The sequence below is a fragment of the Falco biarmicus genome, chromosome Z, assembly GCF_023638135.1.
Source record: "Falco biarmicus isolate bFalBia1 chromosome Z, bFalBia1.pri, whole genome shotgun sequence".
NCBI classification, from domain to species: domain Eukaryota; kingdom Metazoa; phylum Chordata; class Aves; order Falconiformes; family Falconidae; genus Falco; species Falco biarmicus.
In genome coordinates this window covers 59,317,656-59,334,556 of record NC_079311.1, presented here as the reverse complement: position 1 = coordinate 59,334,556, position 16,901 = coordinate 59,317,656, and the positions used below count along the sequence as shown (strand labels likewise).

At 37.2% G+C, this 16,901-nt stretch overlaps 1 protein-coding gene across 1 annotated transcript in view; it reads right to left on the bottom strand.

Moving 5' to 3' along the window:
- The window catches only part of SV2C (synaptic vesicle glycoprotein 2C), a 116,206-nt gene that overhangs the window by 20,813 nt on the left and 78,492 nt on the right, over window positions 1-16,901 (bottom strand). Inside the window, exons 5-11 of the mRNA XM_056325302.1 lie at window positions 12,263-12,396; window positions 12,017-12,106; window positions 7,544-7,654; window positions 5,232-5,320; window positions 4,698-4,862; window positions 1,690-1,823; window positions 225-428 (exon numbers count right to left, since the gene is read on the bottom strand). Coding sequence (XP_056181277.1) covers window positions 225-428; window positions 1,690-1,823; window positions 4,698-4,862; window positions 5,232-5,320; window positions 7,544-7,654; window positions 12,017-12,106; window positions 12,263-12,396 — 927 coding nt within the window. The remainder of the gene's footprint in view (window positions 1-224; window positions 429-1,689; window positions 1,824-4,697; window positions 4,863-5,231; window positions 5,321-7,543; window positions 7,655-12,016; window positions 12,107-12,262; window positions 12,397-16,901) is intronic.

The following is a 16,901-nucleotide window of genomic DNA, read 5'->3' as shown; positions in this document are numbered from 1 at the left end:
TGATAATATGTCATAAGCAGAACTGGCTACAGAACCTTTTGTTCCTAGAGTTTCTAAATAGGACACTCTTTAAAACAGCACTTACGATGCTGCATAAATGAAGTACCTGCAGAAGGAATTTTTTACGTCTCTCTGAACCACATTCTTCGAAAAGAGAACATGTTACTTTATCAGGAGAGCTTTAGGTTTTGGTGGTGTTACCTGTTTTAAAGTGAAGCCCCTACCTAGCATTGTTAACCGTCCAATTCTATCCATCAGGAGAGCGGACACAATATTCCCTGGTAACACTGCCAAAGTTCCCAGGAAATTAACAAAGTAAATCCAGTAGGCGCTGTAGTCATCATCAAAAGAAATCTGGCATCCTGTTCTGATGTGGAAAAATGTGCAATTTATCAATTCGCTGTCAACAAATTTATATTGCTCGAGATCTGTGGAAAGAAGAAAACGAAACATTTCAGCTAACAGCTGACTCCATGTGAAGCTTTTGATTAAAAACATTTCCAATTCAGGCAATTTTAATGACAACTCGGAGCTTTCACTGCTTTGTAAAATGGGACTAGTTCTTTCTATTAATATTGATACCTTTTTATCTTAATAGAAAAATATGGAAAATTCATGAAAATGAGCAACTAAGGCCTGGAATTAGACAAGTTATATTATTGCATTTCAGCTCTGCTTGGGCTGTATTTGGTTAAGATCTTTCAGCACAAGCTGGCCTTGCATAAAAAGCATCAGGTATCTGCACGTTTCTATCGCTTGGTCTTGCTCAATATCAGACCTTCTGTTTCCACACCAGACAGCCTTTCAGATGAGACTGCCAATCTTGCTCAGTTTGGTTTGACTTCTTTTAAAGTGAAACATTCCTACAGAATTCAGATTAAACTGATTTTCATTTCTGAGAAGGCCTCATGGTCTTCAGCTTGAACAGGAATTAGTTACCACATGCAGTCACTCAGGCTGTTCTTCTTCCAGTACAATTTTGGAGATCTCTCCCTATACTTTCACTTTCCTGCTGTTCTTCCTGTCAGCCTTATAACCCTGAATCAAGAATACCTTCTTTCTACACAAAGAAACCTGGACGTTGCTTGCTCTGAAACCTCTCTTACTATTATGATTGCTGGGGTTACAGGAAAGCATGTAAGAAGCACCCGTCTTTCCAACAAGCTTAGCTGGCCATGCTCTACTTTCAGTTAGGTTTTATTAAACTGGAGGGAAAAAAAAAAAAGTGTCCTCTGTTTTAACATATGAAAACATGCATTCCTATTTTTGTTACAATACTTAGGACCTGAGTGGGAATGATTATAGATTAGGTAGCAGATTCCCATGCCACAGAGAGCACAATGAACAAAGGATTTCACCAGTCCCATTTAGACTAAATAAAAGCACACTAGTTAAAGCTACCAGTAAAGCAGTAAACATATTTTGTCCTCTTGAGACTGAATCTCTTTAGAGATTTTTAAAATTAAAAGAGGTGCTTATTATCTGAGTCAATATTAGGCCCGTGACACCTCTGGCGTGGGTGCGATCCTTTCAGTTTTCTGTTACAACATTACGGAGGCCTGTTGCTTTTTATAGCTTTTTATTCCTTACAAGAAGACTTGTATGCCTTATTAGAAATTCAGAAATTATAAACGTATGATGAGAACACACAGACGAACAACGCATGTTCAAGGTTATTTCTTGTAATACCTGTGTTGTAGAAGGTGGTATTCACGAAAGTACAGTTCCTGAAGTATGTGTTCAGTGAAGTGATGTCTTCAAACACACAGTTCTTAAAGAGTGAATCTTCAAAGGTTACTGATTTAAACTTCATCATAATAAACCTGCCCAATACACATAATTTCTGTCAGTCTACCTTCATAGGTCAGCAAGAGCAACAGGTCAAGCTGATGCAGCTATACGTGTCTAAAAAGTCTCAACCCCAGTAATGATGATTCCTTAAAGGTATTCTGGAGACATAATTAATGATTAGCTGATCCTAGAGCACTATTGTTCAGAGAAAGCATTAATAAGACAAATAGCTCCACATAGCTACTGGCTACAACTGGTAATACAATGTCTTTGATAATACTTCCATTATTACTTGTCCTTATTCACCAACCAAAACCAATGTCATGGCGTTCAAGGAATAGCCTTGTAAAATCACTGTTACTTGTAATTTGACCTACAGTCGGAAACTGGGAGATCATGTTCCAGAAACTCAGTCTCCTGGAACAAACAAGCACTTGTTAGTACGAACAAGCTGGAAAGAAAGAAAATTTTAAAAGAACATTTATTTCTCCAGATGAACACACTGGGCACCGTGTCAGGGTCAGATGAAAAACATACTAGTTCAAGTGTCAAAATATGTTTTCTAAAAATAGTTTAACATGAACACAACAACTACATTGCCAGTTATACAGATAGGTATCTAACTGGAAGTATGTGTTTGTTTCTCCTGTGTCTGTGGATGCAATTGCAATTACTGTGTACATAAAACAGCTGTAAACAAACTGTCAGTAGCTTTTCTTATTTCTGAACAACCTTCTTCCTACTGACTCTCATTTAACTCCTAGGTCTTTCATCATGACTGTCAATCAAGTAGTTCACAGAAAACGTCAATGACTAAGTGTATTACTAGCAGTAACTCTCAATGTTACTAGACTAAAAGCCTAGTAACATGGAGAAAGCTTGTCACTGTAAGCCTTTTGAGTATAATTCTACCAAACAACATCATTATGCTAACAAAAAAAGACACATGTAGAAATACATTATGATTTTTGTGATACAGTCTATTTCACATGAAGGTGTGGAAAAAGACACAACTAAAAAAAGGCAGTTTTTCTGGCAGACCTCACCCGAAGTGGCAACGGTCTGGAAAGCAGCGCCGTAGCTGTTATAAGCCAGTAAGAACTGATAAAACACCAAAGCCTTCTGAATACAGACTGAACTCTGCTCTAATCAAATCTGGTGTGACTAGCTACGTATTTTTCTTATTGTAAAACTAATACTAGGAGTAGGAACACACAAAATATGCTACCTATGAAATAGTAGGAATTAAACTCTCTTGTAAATAAATTTGGAATTCTCTTTATGAGAAAGGCCAGCAAAAGCTAAGTGTGTTTATTACTGGAAGACTTACTAGCTAGTGAATTTGCTTTGTGTATTGGTCAGAAAAATGGTGTTTTCAGCCCATTAGTTTTAGTTATTATATCATTTCTCATTTGTGACAGACTCTGATTAAAATCAGGCTGGCGTTCAGTGTCAACTCATTATCATTTTTCATATAGCACTTTCTTTTTTAAAACGTAGCCTAATTCCAGAGGTGAACAAAGAAAATTTAGCAATTAGATTAGTCAGTTGGAACAGAAATGACAGACGACATGTCCTACATTCTTCGGATGCACTTTTCACCTTTGGACAGGAAACATATTGTGACTATATTGAAATTGGTCTTGCAATGATTTGAATTAAAACTCAACAGAAATGTAATGAAGTAAGAAGGCAAGTATCGACAGATCTTCTAGTTAAGAAAGAAAATGAAGAAAACACTGAGGCTGAGGGTGGGTGGAGGACTGAAACATTTGTGGAGTAAGAATATAAAACAAGTCCATACTTCCGTGGAAAATGTTTCATGACTCTCAAATAACTGTCAGAGGCCTATTAAACTTGTATGTTTAAAAGAGGAAATCAGTGGTTTAGAGTAGGTTAATGTCAGATTTAGTGTTTTAGAAGAATTTTCAGTTCAAATTGATAAGACCTTGGTTGTTGGAGTGCTGTCAGTTACTGACAGTAAATGGTTCTTTGCTTTTAGGAGAACATCTAACTCCTAGAAAGGAGTGGAACTGGGAAGCTATGGATAGTTCAAAAATGAGATAGCTGGTATCTTTTGTCTGCAATGCATAAACCTTTAACTGTGTCAAAATTCACGTTCTTATGATGATATTTAAAAAAAAAAAAAACCACATTACCGAAATCATTAATTTTATTCACTTAGATACAGATTTTCATATGGAAATAATAATTACTTAGCACCATAACTTCCAGGAGACCATTCACATGGTTGTTCTGTGTATTTCTTAAGAGAAACCAGATACCTAAAACAGCTGTGTTTGATTTTCCCCCAAGTTATCTAGTTATCTGCAGAGTCCAGATAAAGCCTTAATATGTTTGGATTCAGTTAAAAAGGCATTGCCAAAGTGTTGTTTTCCATTTCAGAACTGTTCATGCTTTTCATTGATTTACAGTAATGTTTAGCTTTTATTCTTCTGTGGTAAGATCCTAACCTCTCAATGTTCAGAGTTTTCACAGAAGTGTCTTTCATCAAAAAAAGAAAAGAACTGGCAACAGAGATGAAAGTACATCCTTCCTCAGCCCCCCTAAAATATGCTGCATGTGTTGGGTCTGAAAACATTTGAATCCCACTGTGAAAGGAAGCATCATTAATTTAGGCTTTTCAGTCTGTTTTTCAGGATGACAAGGAAGCTGGGTTTGCTTGGGGGATCCTCACACAGGAACCACCAGGGCATGTACAGGTCCGCTTCTCCACATGCTCCACAAGTCATAAGAAATCAAGAACAGAAATGAATTCCCATCAAAAGCCAAACCCCAAATATCTACCATTAGCTAATGAATACAATTATTAGATTACTAGGACATGCCTTACAACATGCATTTGTTTATCCCAGCCAAGTCAGAATATTAGGAAATCTCTAAACCTGTCATTGATGTATTCTCCATTGCTGTGAATCTGATTTTCCAGTGTGAAGTTGAAGACGAAATGTGAAACCTCCTCATTGCGGAAATGTTTCACTCGGGACGCATACTCATCTGACTGCAGATGTTTAATGACATCGGGAAACCAGACAGATAAGCCATAGTAGCTGTGAAAAACAGAAAAAGCTCAGTCACCAATCCCACCTGTTTGGAAATCTGTGCAAGGTGAGATGAGTGGCTCCCTTGGCCACTTAAGTGATGGAAGAGTTGCTCCATTGTAATAAAATCCACCATAAAATAAAAATATTGAAAGATGCTGACACCAGCAGATGGCGCGTTTCTGAAGCAGACATTATTGATTAATCAGGCTTGCAACCAAGAACAGACTAACCGATAAATACAACATTTTGTGGAAAGACGCTGTATAAAACCTTTTGGAATAAAAAGGGTAATCACAGTGACCAAAATTTGCATGCAGATGATTGTTCTCTCTGCTGAGTCTATCAAAAATGGTTTAAGATCTCAACCACTCTTACCCAAAAGACAAGGTGAACCATACAGCTGTAAGTTTGATTGTATTATCCTTCACCGGGTAGTTGAAGCATCTCATAAATGTCAACCAAATCTGTAAATCATTAGGAAATACATTTATTTTAAATAGTATTTTGAACAATATTGTTAAATGATAGCTTTTTAATTCTGATTTCCTTGCTTCTTCAGGGCATCAGAGAGAGCAGATCAGCTTTTTGATACTGGTCATAACGGTACTTCTCATACAAGTATGTTAATCTCCAGCTACAGGCAGGCTGTGCATGTTCCATGACTTTCCATCTTCTTTTCATAGAAACAGAATGGTTTGGATTGGAAGTGACCTTTCAAGACCATCTAGTCCCATCCCCCTGTGATGGGCAGGGACATCTTCCACTAGATCTGGTTGCTCAAAGCCCCATCTAATCTGACCTTGAACACATCCAGGGATGGATCATCCAGAACTTCTCTGGGAAGCCTATTCAGTGTCTCACCACCTTTATAGTTAAGCATTTCTTCCAAATGTCCAATCTAAATCTATCCTCTTTCAGTTTAAAACTGTAGCTCCTTCTCCTGTCACTACAGGCCTTGGTAAAAAGTCTCTCTCCATCTTTCTTACAAGCCCCCTTTAAGTATCGAAGGCTGTAATAAGGTCTTCCCAGAGCCTTCTCTTCACCAGGCTGAACAACCCCAACTCTTTGAGCCTGTCTTCACAGAAGAGGTGTTCCACCCCTCTGATCATCTTTGTGGCCTTCCTTTGGACACAAACAGGTCCATGTTTGTCATGTTTTGGGGGTTCCAAAGCTGGACGCAGGACTCCAGGTGGGGTCTCACCAGAGCAGAGGGGGAGAATCACCTCGCTCGACCAGCTGGCCATACTTCTTCTGAAGCACCCCAGGATATGAGTGGCTTTCTGGGCTGCAAGCACACATTGCTGGCTAATACCAAATTTTTCCTACACCAGTGTGGAACGTCTGTTAATTCATTCCTGACCACCTCAGCCTTTCCTAATCTCTAAGCAGCTTCATTTCACTGTTTCAAACCAGAGATCTTGTCAGAAATGTTTTCTTCTCACTTCTCAGTATTACACTGCTTTAATTTTAGGCAAACTATATTCCACAAGTCAACAGGGGCACACTCAGAGTTTGAGCTATCATAATGTATCACAGCTATAAAATCATACTATAACTATACGAGGAAAAGCTGAAACTACCCCCAGGTCAGAGATGCTACAGCAGAGCTGACTGAGAATGGCGTTCTCTCTCTCTCTCTCTCTCTCTCTCTCTCTCATCTCAAGATGATGTCCTCCTTTTGAAGAGCAGAGGCAGTCTGTCCTAGGGGTTTCAGCACACATCATGCAACAAGGAAGGTGCTTTGACCCTAAGGCCAGTCCAGTGAGATAACAGGGGTATGAGACAACCAAGGAGCAACATCTTTAAAGCTGATTTAGTAACAAGGCCAAATAATATCATTTCAGTCATCAACTACTCCATTTATGGACAACTAACTATAAAAGTAGACACTTCCTGGATTTGGGTGGGTTTTTTTCCCATAGGGAAAATGCCATTTTTCCAAGCAAAGCAGTTTTGTGACAAACCTTGGTTTACAACACTTCATCACAGCTGTAGAGAGCTTTAAGGTGCCAGATCTCTAACAACTGTGAAAAGCTATTTTTTACCTTTTCTTTTGTTGTTGTTTTAATTAATAACACTTTTCTCAGCTTTCATTACAAGGTTCAAAGATACTGCGTAATTTTTGTTTTGCAAAAAAAGTAAAAAAGGATACAGGGCACAGTCCCCATAAGCTTATATTAAACTCTGAAATAGCTCTAACATAGTTTTCTAGGAACAGATTTGATATGCTTAAAAATACATGCAGATACAATGCCTTATAAAGGTTTTACAATTTACACCGTTTATTCACAACTTCACCATTTGTAAGTAATGAAGCCACCTCAAGTTCCTGCAGGTAACTTTTCATTTCATCATGTGTCACCTCTTTCTGTAGGTATATATTGATATGCATTCCCAGTACATATTATATTGTGGTGCTTGGGAATATGGCTATGTAACTATTAGCCAACACTTCTGCAAAGACCAGTGCAGCCTCTTCCTCCTCAGAATTTGGGACCAAGCTCTGTGATTCACCCTGCACCTCTTCTGGGTCAGAAACCCAGAACCTTATGCTGGTTCCTGAATCTCCCAGTTGCATGGAAAATTTAGCATTGCTGCTATCACTGGCATGAGCTCAATCAATCCATCCCGTTTCTGAAGGCTAATTGAAAAGAAGGTAATTACAGAACAGAGGTATTGCTACTTACACCATATAGCTCTGTACGAATTCTAACAAAACACCTCCTGTACCAGGTTCCTGTATCGCTCTCTATTTCTATGAGCTCATCTATCTGCTTTGGAGTTTTGATTCTGTTAACCTAGAAATAAAAAGAACAGCAAATATTTGCATTTTCTTGAATCATTAACTGCTGTTGAGAAGTAGTGAAAGGTTTTAATAAATCCCATAAACTAAAAATGAGCAGATATTAAACATGTCTACCCTAGAATTACTTTAGAAATGTAAACGAATAGCAGCTCACTATAATGCCGAAGTTTGTTATGGATGCAATTTTACTGGAAAAGCTCTACTTTCAAAGCATGCAGGAAATCCATTTTCTCTGACTGAAGCAAGCTGCTAATGTCAGGAGTTGCTACAGTATTTAAACCCTCAGTTAACCATGTCCAGAGTTTGCTATCAAGCTGCTTCTGACTTGCTATGACAACACTGTTGAAAGTCTATCAATTAAAGCTATGGTAATGATAACAGAAATATTTGAAATGTCAAGAATTAATAGTTGAATAAGATTTTTCTTTTGTTCATATTTCCTGTAGTGTTACGCAGGGAACTCTCTTTGTCTTTTGGATGTTGACTTTAACTATCCTTTTTAGTGAAGAGAGAAAAAGTTAGGTGAAATGGTCTGGAACCACACATGTTATTGCTGTTATTAGCCATCATCTACTTCATCTAAAGTGAAATGATATAAACAGACATCAGGGAAAAATGCAGAATTACCAGTGACAGAGAATGTAACGTTGCCTACAATGCTAATTTTCACTTGCCCTCTCCTATGTAGCAGACCAAGAATGTATTACATGAATATATTTCCAGACACAGGATGTTACAAACTTATACCACGGTATGGTTTTGGTTTTGCCGTTCACTCTGGTCCCAGGTCCATAGCACTATCAGAAAAGGCAGTGTATTCATCCACAGTTTATTTAAAAAGAAGACAAATAGAGAATGGAAAGAAATGGGGTAAAGGGCTGACATAAAAGGAGGGAGAGAGCAAAAGACTGAGTGTTCAGCGTTTGGTTGCAGTTTCTGAAGGTAGCAATAGCTTGTGTTTCTTCTTAACAGCATGAGGACACTACCACTCACAAATGTACTGTAGTGGATTACAGGACATCAGGGAATAGCAGTGTTGATGGTGCAGTTTAGTTTTCAGCCCGCTGCTTTTACAGATGTACACTGTTTAAGATGCACCAGCAGCCTCATCCCATGGACAAGAACAAGCAAAAGCCCACTAAGCAGTTATAGCAATAACAACCCTCATTTCTGAAACACAGCAGCCTACTTTCTTGCCAAATCATGACTATATCAAAAGCCTGTACCCTTCTCATTATACTTCTTCCAACAGCAAAAATCCTGTCTGCACCATTCCACTGATTTTAAGCTTTTCTTAAACTGCTTTTATGAAACATGTTATACAAAAGACCAAGTTAATTCCTTCAAGACTATGTAAGACCTCATACATACAGACATCTTCACATGCCACACCTCTGGGTAGAAAGGGCAGGCCTTTTGATTCATGCTGTATAAACCAGTACCACTTCTGTAGGCTCAGGGGCAGCCTTTTCACCATCCTGGCCACTTGACTTGCTTGGAGCTGTGGAGCTTGGGGGAAACATATACATACACACACACATATATATATATATATATATATATATGTCTGTGTGTGTGTGTGTAATTCTCTCCTAGGACTGGATGTGACTGGAGACAAAAAACTCCTCGCCTTGATGGTTCTTTAACATAAGAAAAGTCCTATTGAATCAGGACAATGGTCCATCTGGACCATGCATATTCAGCTGTCAGTATATGAAGAATGAAAGGAAAAACAATAAAGAATACCCATTTTAATGAAAAGAGAACTTCTGTTTAAAAGCAATGGCTAGAATGTTCTAAATTTTACAAAATCAAGACATGCTTGCAAAGGGAAATGTTTGCAGAAAAAAAGAGATTTAATTATTACATGGCAATGAATGAATGGAGAGAATTTTGGTTTTAAGGATACAAAGAATTTTTTTTACTTAAACACTTAAACCAACGGATCTAATGAATGTATCTTCTAAGGACCAAGGGATGTAATTAAGGATGTACATAAATGTTTGACTTGGGTAGTCCCATAATAGAAGATACCATCAACCTACTACCATCTCTGTTAGCGTCACTGCTCTCAGGAGGTATTTTCAAAAGTATTAAGAGCCACCATCTCCGCAGCCAGTAACTAGAATACATTCATTTTGAAGTTCCTGACTGTTCATCAGTTGATACATTCTCTGTTTTAAAGGTTTGAAGATAAAATCCTCAATAATATGAGTTAGAAGGATAAACATGACTTGTGAAAAAAGTTCCTAGGGAAAGATGAAATCAATGTAATTAGGAAAACATCTAAAAGCAAAGCATACTAAAACTATAGCAGTAATGGAGAAAAAGTTATATCAGCTGTAGTTAGAAAACATACTATCAAAGTGTATGATGCAACTAGTGTCATGAAGTGGAGGAAAATACTAATGTGTAAGTCATAGAATGATACTGGATGAAGCAATGAGGTTTAGGAGAGCTCTGTGAATAAATAACTGAGACAAAATGTCACAATATCCAGAACTAACTTACATTAAAAAAATAATAAAAAAAGAGACACTAAAAGGATGGCCCAATCAAATGATGCGTAAGTTCTTTGCTTTCTGGGTTTTATAAGAGGAAGTGCTGATACTGTGCAGTGAGGACACAACGATGCATTTTCTAATCACACTAATGCAAGCTAAAAATAGCAACTTCTATACATGTGTAACCTTGACATACAGTACAGTATTTCTAATCCTTTAACTCCTCAGTATCTGAAGTTGATTTTCCTAATGTTCATGGCAGAAACAGGTAAAAATCCCAAGAAACTGATGGTTTTTCCTTATTCATAGCTGACCAATTAATAAAAATAGCTACAAATGAAGTGCTGAGTTCAATGCGGTTCAGTGTCACATTTTAACAACTGTAGAGAGAAAGACTTGTTAGATCACAAGAACCAGAAACAAAAAGCGTGTTATTTGTTTTCTTCTCCATGGCTGCTTTAGGTTGTGATTACTATTACATCGAACTGATGTGAAACTGTGGCTGATCCTTCCTCCCATCTTTTGTCCCAGTACCTTTCTGTCTTCTTCCTCATGCCTAAACCAACACTGTAGGGGGACAGGTGCTACGGCTGACTGTGCAATCAGTCACTGAATATCAACACTGGCAGAATAAAAACAAAGAATGACTAGGGGCAGGCGTACTCTGTCTGAAAGCCGCTCAGATCAGCAAGAGCCAATTGTGAAATTACACCTTAGCTGTATGGTGTTAGGCAAATCCCTTTACTCATAAATGAAATCAGAAAATAAAATAATGGGTTAGATGGGATAATGAGTAGGTCACCAATGTATCAATAAATGTGGATTTAACATGATAGATGTGCTAACCAGCTAGACTACTTCCAGGCTAAATATAGGAGATCTTGAGCTTCTTTGTGGAAAAAATTAGATGGAGGTAATGGAAACTACATTGAAGGCAATAAACTGCAAGCCTCAATGGAATAAAGTTATGTGGTCAGATGGTCATTCCTTGATACTGCCTCCAAAGGCAGAATCTCTAAGAGGATTTCTTAATTGAGTTATATGTGCATTGAAGTAAGAAGAAAGGCTCTGGAAGAGGAAAAGCATCCCACACATGGCTCTGAGAGGAAGCAGAATGCCTGCACTCCCACGGCACAGCACAAGCTGGAAAGGCAGACTGGACTTCAAAGCAAGAAAATGCCTCCTACTGTATCCAGACAGACAAAATTGTTGTGTACATTCTTCATAAATAAGGAAGATGCCATAAAAAAGTTCCACATCTGAATTGCCAATTTGTCCTCCATATAGAAACAACCCATCAATATTTTGAATATGGCCTTATTGTTAGACCTCAAGTCGACCAGATGCAGTTCAGCTTCCAAGATATTTGAGAAATTTAAATTTCTGAAATTACTACTTCACAGAAGTAAAAATTAATTCTTTTAAATTATTCCTTTAGCTGATAAAACAAAAGATAATAATTTCCAAAGCTTTAAAGAGAGAACAGCCAACAAATTTGGACTTCTTTGTGCCTACTGTTATTATTAAGGGTGAAGTAAACTTAACAAATAAAACACAGATGGAGTCTATTAAAAATCTTGGTATACCAGAGACAATTATCACACTGTGGATACATACGCTCAAGAATATGCTGGCCAAAGGCTGATATCTTAACAGTTGCTGTATATATAATAATTTCAGTAGGAATTTGGTTCTTATATTTAGGTATTTAGAGTGCAAATGATTGGCTTTGTCATGCAGAGTGTTAATATTGTTTGCTTAAGCCCTCCAGACCTGCCAGTCAGCAAGCTCGCTGATGTGCTAAGTGATTAGCTGTAGAAGCTATCAGAAGTATTAGAAATAATACTCACTGTGAAGACTTTCTCAGGCTGACCACGGGCTCGCATGTTTGTGTCATGTATTTGCTTGAGTATCATCCAAGCTTCATCATGTTTTCCAATCTAAACATTTGATCAAAACATTTAAACAAAACATACATACAGTTTAAAATATTAACTGTAGTTACTGAACAATCTTAATGCCCATTATATAGAGGTCATGATGTAAACACAGAAATAATTTTGACTGGAATCTGAAAACCATTTTGAAAGTTATACCTCCAGCAAGAACCGTGGGCTTTCTGGCATAAAGGTGAGGGCTACCACGGAAGAGACACAGGGCAGTGCGCAGACGATCACAAATACTCGCCAGCTGTGGAACTGGTAGGCAGAGCCCATGCTGAAACTCCATCCTATGAAAGCAGAAATTCACAAAAGGTAGAGAAATAAGGAGTACTGCATGTAGGAAGCTGCAGCTTCTTGGATATGCAAAATGTTATCTCTATTTAAATGAAACCTGATTGATCTCTTCTATTTCCACATATATCAATGACTCCAAAAATAGACTTACACTACAAGTTTCAACCTCTTGCATGTGACTAGTCGTGCTGGAAAATGGCCATATTATGCAAGGTGGAAGACTTCCCTACACAGGGATGAAGAAGCCTCTTTCAAGTGTCTTAGTAAAATCTGCATGAAGGTAGTTATGTGAATCAAACAGGGACACCATCACCATACAATACATACACAAAGAACTAGTTTTCTATGAATACTGAAAGAAGAGAGAATAAAAAACCTACACTCAGACAATACGTTTTATGGAATTTTACAGCCTTCCTTATTATTATTATTAACTTTTTCTGCAAAGAGTGAATTTCAATACTCTTAATAAGTCTCCTAATGTAATACAGTGCAACAGTATGACAGCGCCTAACTTCTGTTTCTGTCTTGTTCCACAGCACTACACCACTCCTTAAATTCTGTTAAAAGTAAACTGACACTTGTCTCCCCTGTCCCATAACTAGAGGTACGGGAAAAAATACTCAGTATTTAAGCTTCTATATAATATAAGCAACATTAACACTGAACTAGACAGAAAATTTATGATTCTATAAAGAATTCATATAAAGGAAAAAAAGAACAACAGGAAAACAACTCTCCTCATCTGAAAAATTGATCTTGAGATACATCTGAGTGTTGACTAATCACATGCTGTAGAAGCCATTGTCAAAATACACTGAGAAGAACACAAAAGGAAATACTGGAAAACCTTTATGTCAAACTGCAGGGCTGGCAGTCCAGCTGTTTAATAAAGTAGCTGATTGTTTGGTATATTATGACTGGATATTTGAAATGCTAGAATTATAAGAAACCTAAGAATGTCTCTTAAGAAAGATAAAAGTATTATTTAGGTAACTATGCAAAGTAAAGTTTTCAAGGCTAACTTATTAGAAGATGAGTGGAAGATAAGAACAACTACAAAGAACAGAAGACACTGCTGGAAGGAAATGGAATCCTAGCTGATGAAAGAGCTGATGCCAGATTAATCTGACATATTTCTTTGCTAACTGATTTTTCTAGACAGAAGACATGGTAAATTAAATCTGTCTGCATGTCAGTAAACAGCTGGTACAATGTACAGTGTATTTTGGAATTTAAAGATCTTATGCTGTAGACCATAAATAACATTCTTGGAAAAAATATCTGTTCTCATATTAAAGTATTTACATGTTACCATATGAAAAATCCAGTCAACCTGTGATTTATTTTTGCCTTTTATCAACAGCTCAGTGAAACATTTTAATTTGCAGACTTAGGAACCTCTTCTTTCTGGCCTCCTGCAAAATTTCTGTGTTTCTGAAACGATAACAGCTTGCTCTACAGCCGCATTTAGCCCTGTCATCTTTACCCCAGGTAGACAGAGGTAAAATCAGTGACAGTAATGGTGATGACCTTGGAATGCCATGTTACTTTTTTTATGTGAGGCTCCAGGTAAACACGCCTTTCTTCTCCAAAGTTCCTTCCAACAAAAAGAAGCTGTCTAAAATTTGATGTTAAACTTTATTATAAAATAGAACCGGGAACGAAAATTAAAGATAAAAAAATGCAAACAAAAAGGATGTAAAAGTGTAAATAATATAAATTTTTGGAAAATGTCGGATCCTACAGGATTTCAGATCTTAAATAATAAGAGCATACTTTACAACTAAATTGGGAAGGGAAGGAAATAAAGAAGGAAAAGTTTACAGTGAGTTAATGAGGCAATCAGAAAACATATCTGTGTTTTGTGTACTGTGCACACATTCTATTGCAATAATTAGAACCATATTCTTCATTACATATTTTAAACTATAGTGCAAAATCACCCGATTCAGAGCTTGCAAAATTATTTCCTTTTGATTAAGTTAATTTTTGGTCAGAGCAGTGAGCTGGTCTGACTTGCTGTGCAGACATGTAACAGCTAGTGCCATGGGGAAGGTGGCATGGGAGAGGGTTTTTCATGTTTTGGAACAGCACGGTGAAGGTACTGGCTCTTGTTGCCATTAAAAACTGCCACAGAAATACACAGAGCCACTGGTGTATTTAGACAATCTGCCTCTTATTGCTCTGGTTTATGTTTTATGAGATTGAGCTGCACAAAAGGCATTTAAGTGGTAAATGAAATCAACTTGGCTTTATACCTGTTATAAAACAACAGCAACATCTTGTGCTTTGTAGCTGGTCCTGGAAAACGCTGGTGATAATTTATTTTAAAGTGTCATTTATTAATGGAAGTGAACCACACTTAATTAAAAGAAATGAGTGCATGGTTCATCCTGATGTCATCCTGACAACATACAAAACATATTTTTTACTCTTCAAAATATCTGAGGAGCATGTCAAGTGAAATGTTCATAATAGTTTCTATTGCTCTTATTCCGTCTTTTTCTCTATGTACTGCATTAGCTGCTGCAATTTATATTGTGATTTAACATATCTGCTGAATTAATGATAATAGTGAATGTCATGGTAGAAAAAGAGCCAGCTGCATCACAGTTTTCTTGAGGCTGCTATCCTGTCTATTCCAGCACCAGATCAGCAAAACACACACGTATTTTAAATGCAGAGCAAGTTTAGTTTTATTCTTACATTTATCACATCCCATTTTCCTAGGTCATAAACTAATATGGAAAATGGAGCCATTAGAGTAGCTCTGAATGTAGCTCACAAAATGGCTTTCATGCCTATTGTACGTAAGTCTTGAAACCAAATAGAAACGTTGTTGGCTGTAACAGAATTTGCTTCTCCCTCTCTGATTTATGACACAATAGCAAAGATGGAGCAGCTCTACGTGGTTCCATTCAGAGCACTGCACAGCAACCTAGAGCTAAACTTCACCCTTGTAAAGCAACATAAAACCTGCAATGACTGAATCTGAAGGTGCTGCAGCAACCTTTGTGCTGCCTACCACCCTCCCACTGCACTGACTGCGGGAAAAGGCCAAGAGAATCAGACATGGCAATTACTGATGACAGAAACAGAGCAGCATGCAGCAGAGCAAAACCAAAAGGTGTGAGATGCTAATCTATATCTAATTACCAATTTATATGTTGAATTCAGTGTCAACAAACGCTTCCCTCCCAAACCAGTGATATTCAGTTGCTCCATAATATTAATAAATTACAAGGGTATTATAAACAAATTCTCATTCCAAAAGAGAGAAAAAAAGGCATGTTGAATTCAGTGTCAACAAACGCTTCCCTCCCGAACCAGTGATATTCAGTTGCTCCATAATATTAATAAATTACAAGGGTATTATAAACAAATTCTCATTCCAAAAGAGAGAAAAAAAGGCATTTCTGTCACAGATGTTCTGAATAAACATAAAGGTAAAGCTGTCCATATTATGCTGAATTTTGTAAATGTATATTGTCTGATAAATAGCAGGTAACTTCAAGAACAAGGATCATCTTATACAGTGGGTAGATTTCTATAGAGTGGACTAATGGTGATGATTTGCTTAAATGTCTAAAGTGAGGGCTGACAGGGACCATGATCTCTCTATATAAATCCATAAGGGCTACACTAAAGTGCATGTAGGCAACAAAAAGTATGGATGCTTGTATAAATAATGGCTGTTATTTATATATATATATATATATAAATATACACACATAGGGAAAAGTTTCTAAATACCAGCGGAATGAAACTGTGAAACCCCTTTCTAATGGGATAATGGGATGAATGTGGGCAAAGAAATCCTAAACTAATACAGGGATTTTATGGCCTTCTTGGTATGACCATTAATGATAACATTTTTTGTTAGTCATTCAGTAGGAATCAGAAGAACTAGATTCATGACAGTGTCAGAAATAGTCAGAACCCAAGTCTGCATAAACTTCTGTCTTTTGGTAGATCAAAGAAGGGAGTAGATGCAAGATTATCCCCAAATTAAGGGTGAAGAAGAAATATAGTCAAGGAATTTACGTGAATTCATAGACTCAATAGATTCCTCTGCAGAATCATTTCTACGATTTTATAACTTTTCTTATTTCTGTTTTACCACAAAATCTTTGGTAAGAACCCAGCTTTCTAGCCTCAATTTTTAATGTTTCAGATTTGGAAGAGTCCAGTAACTAATGATGTGCGATTTGTCTCACTTGCCACGTGGTGGCACTGTTACTGCACGTAAATAAAAATAAGCAAACCATTTCTGCAGAAAGACCTTTGCTATTACGTGCTGTTTTGTTGAGTATTTCCCAAATGTAAGCTAAATCAAAATTATGAGGAGGACTGGAAATACTTTGCAGCTGGCAGGACTGAAATGCATTATTGTTGTACTTATATTTAGTCTGTCATGGCATTACTAAGTTTAACTGTGAATGACGTCTAGGATTTGAGGCCATATGTTTTAGTGATACCAATTAGAATAACGGTA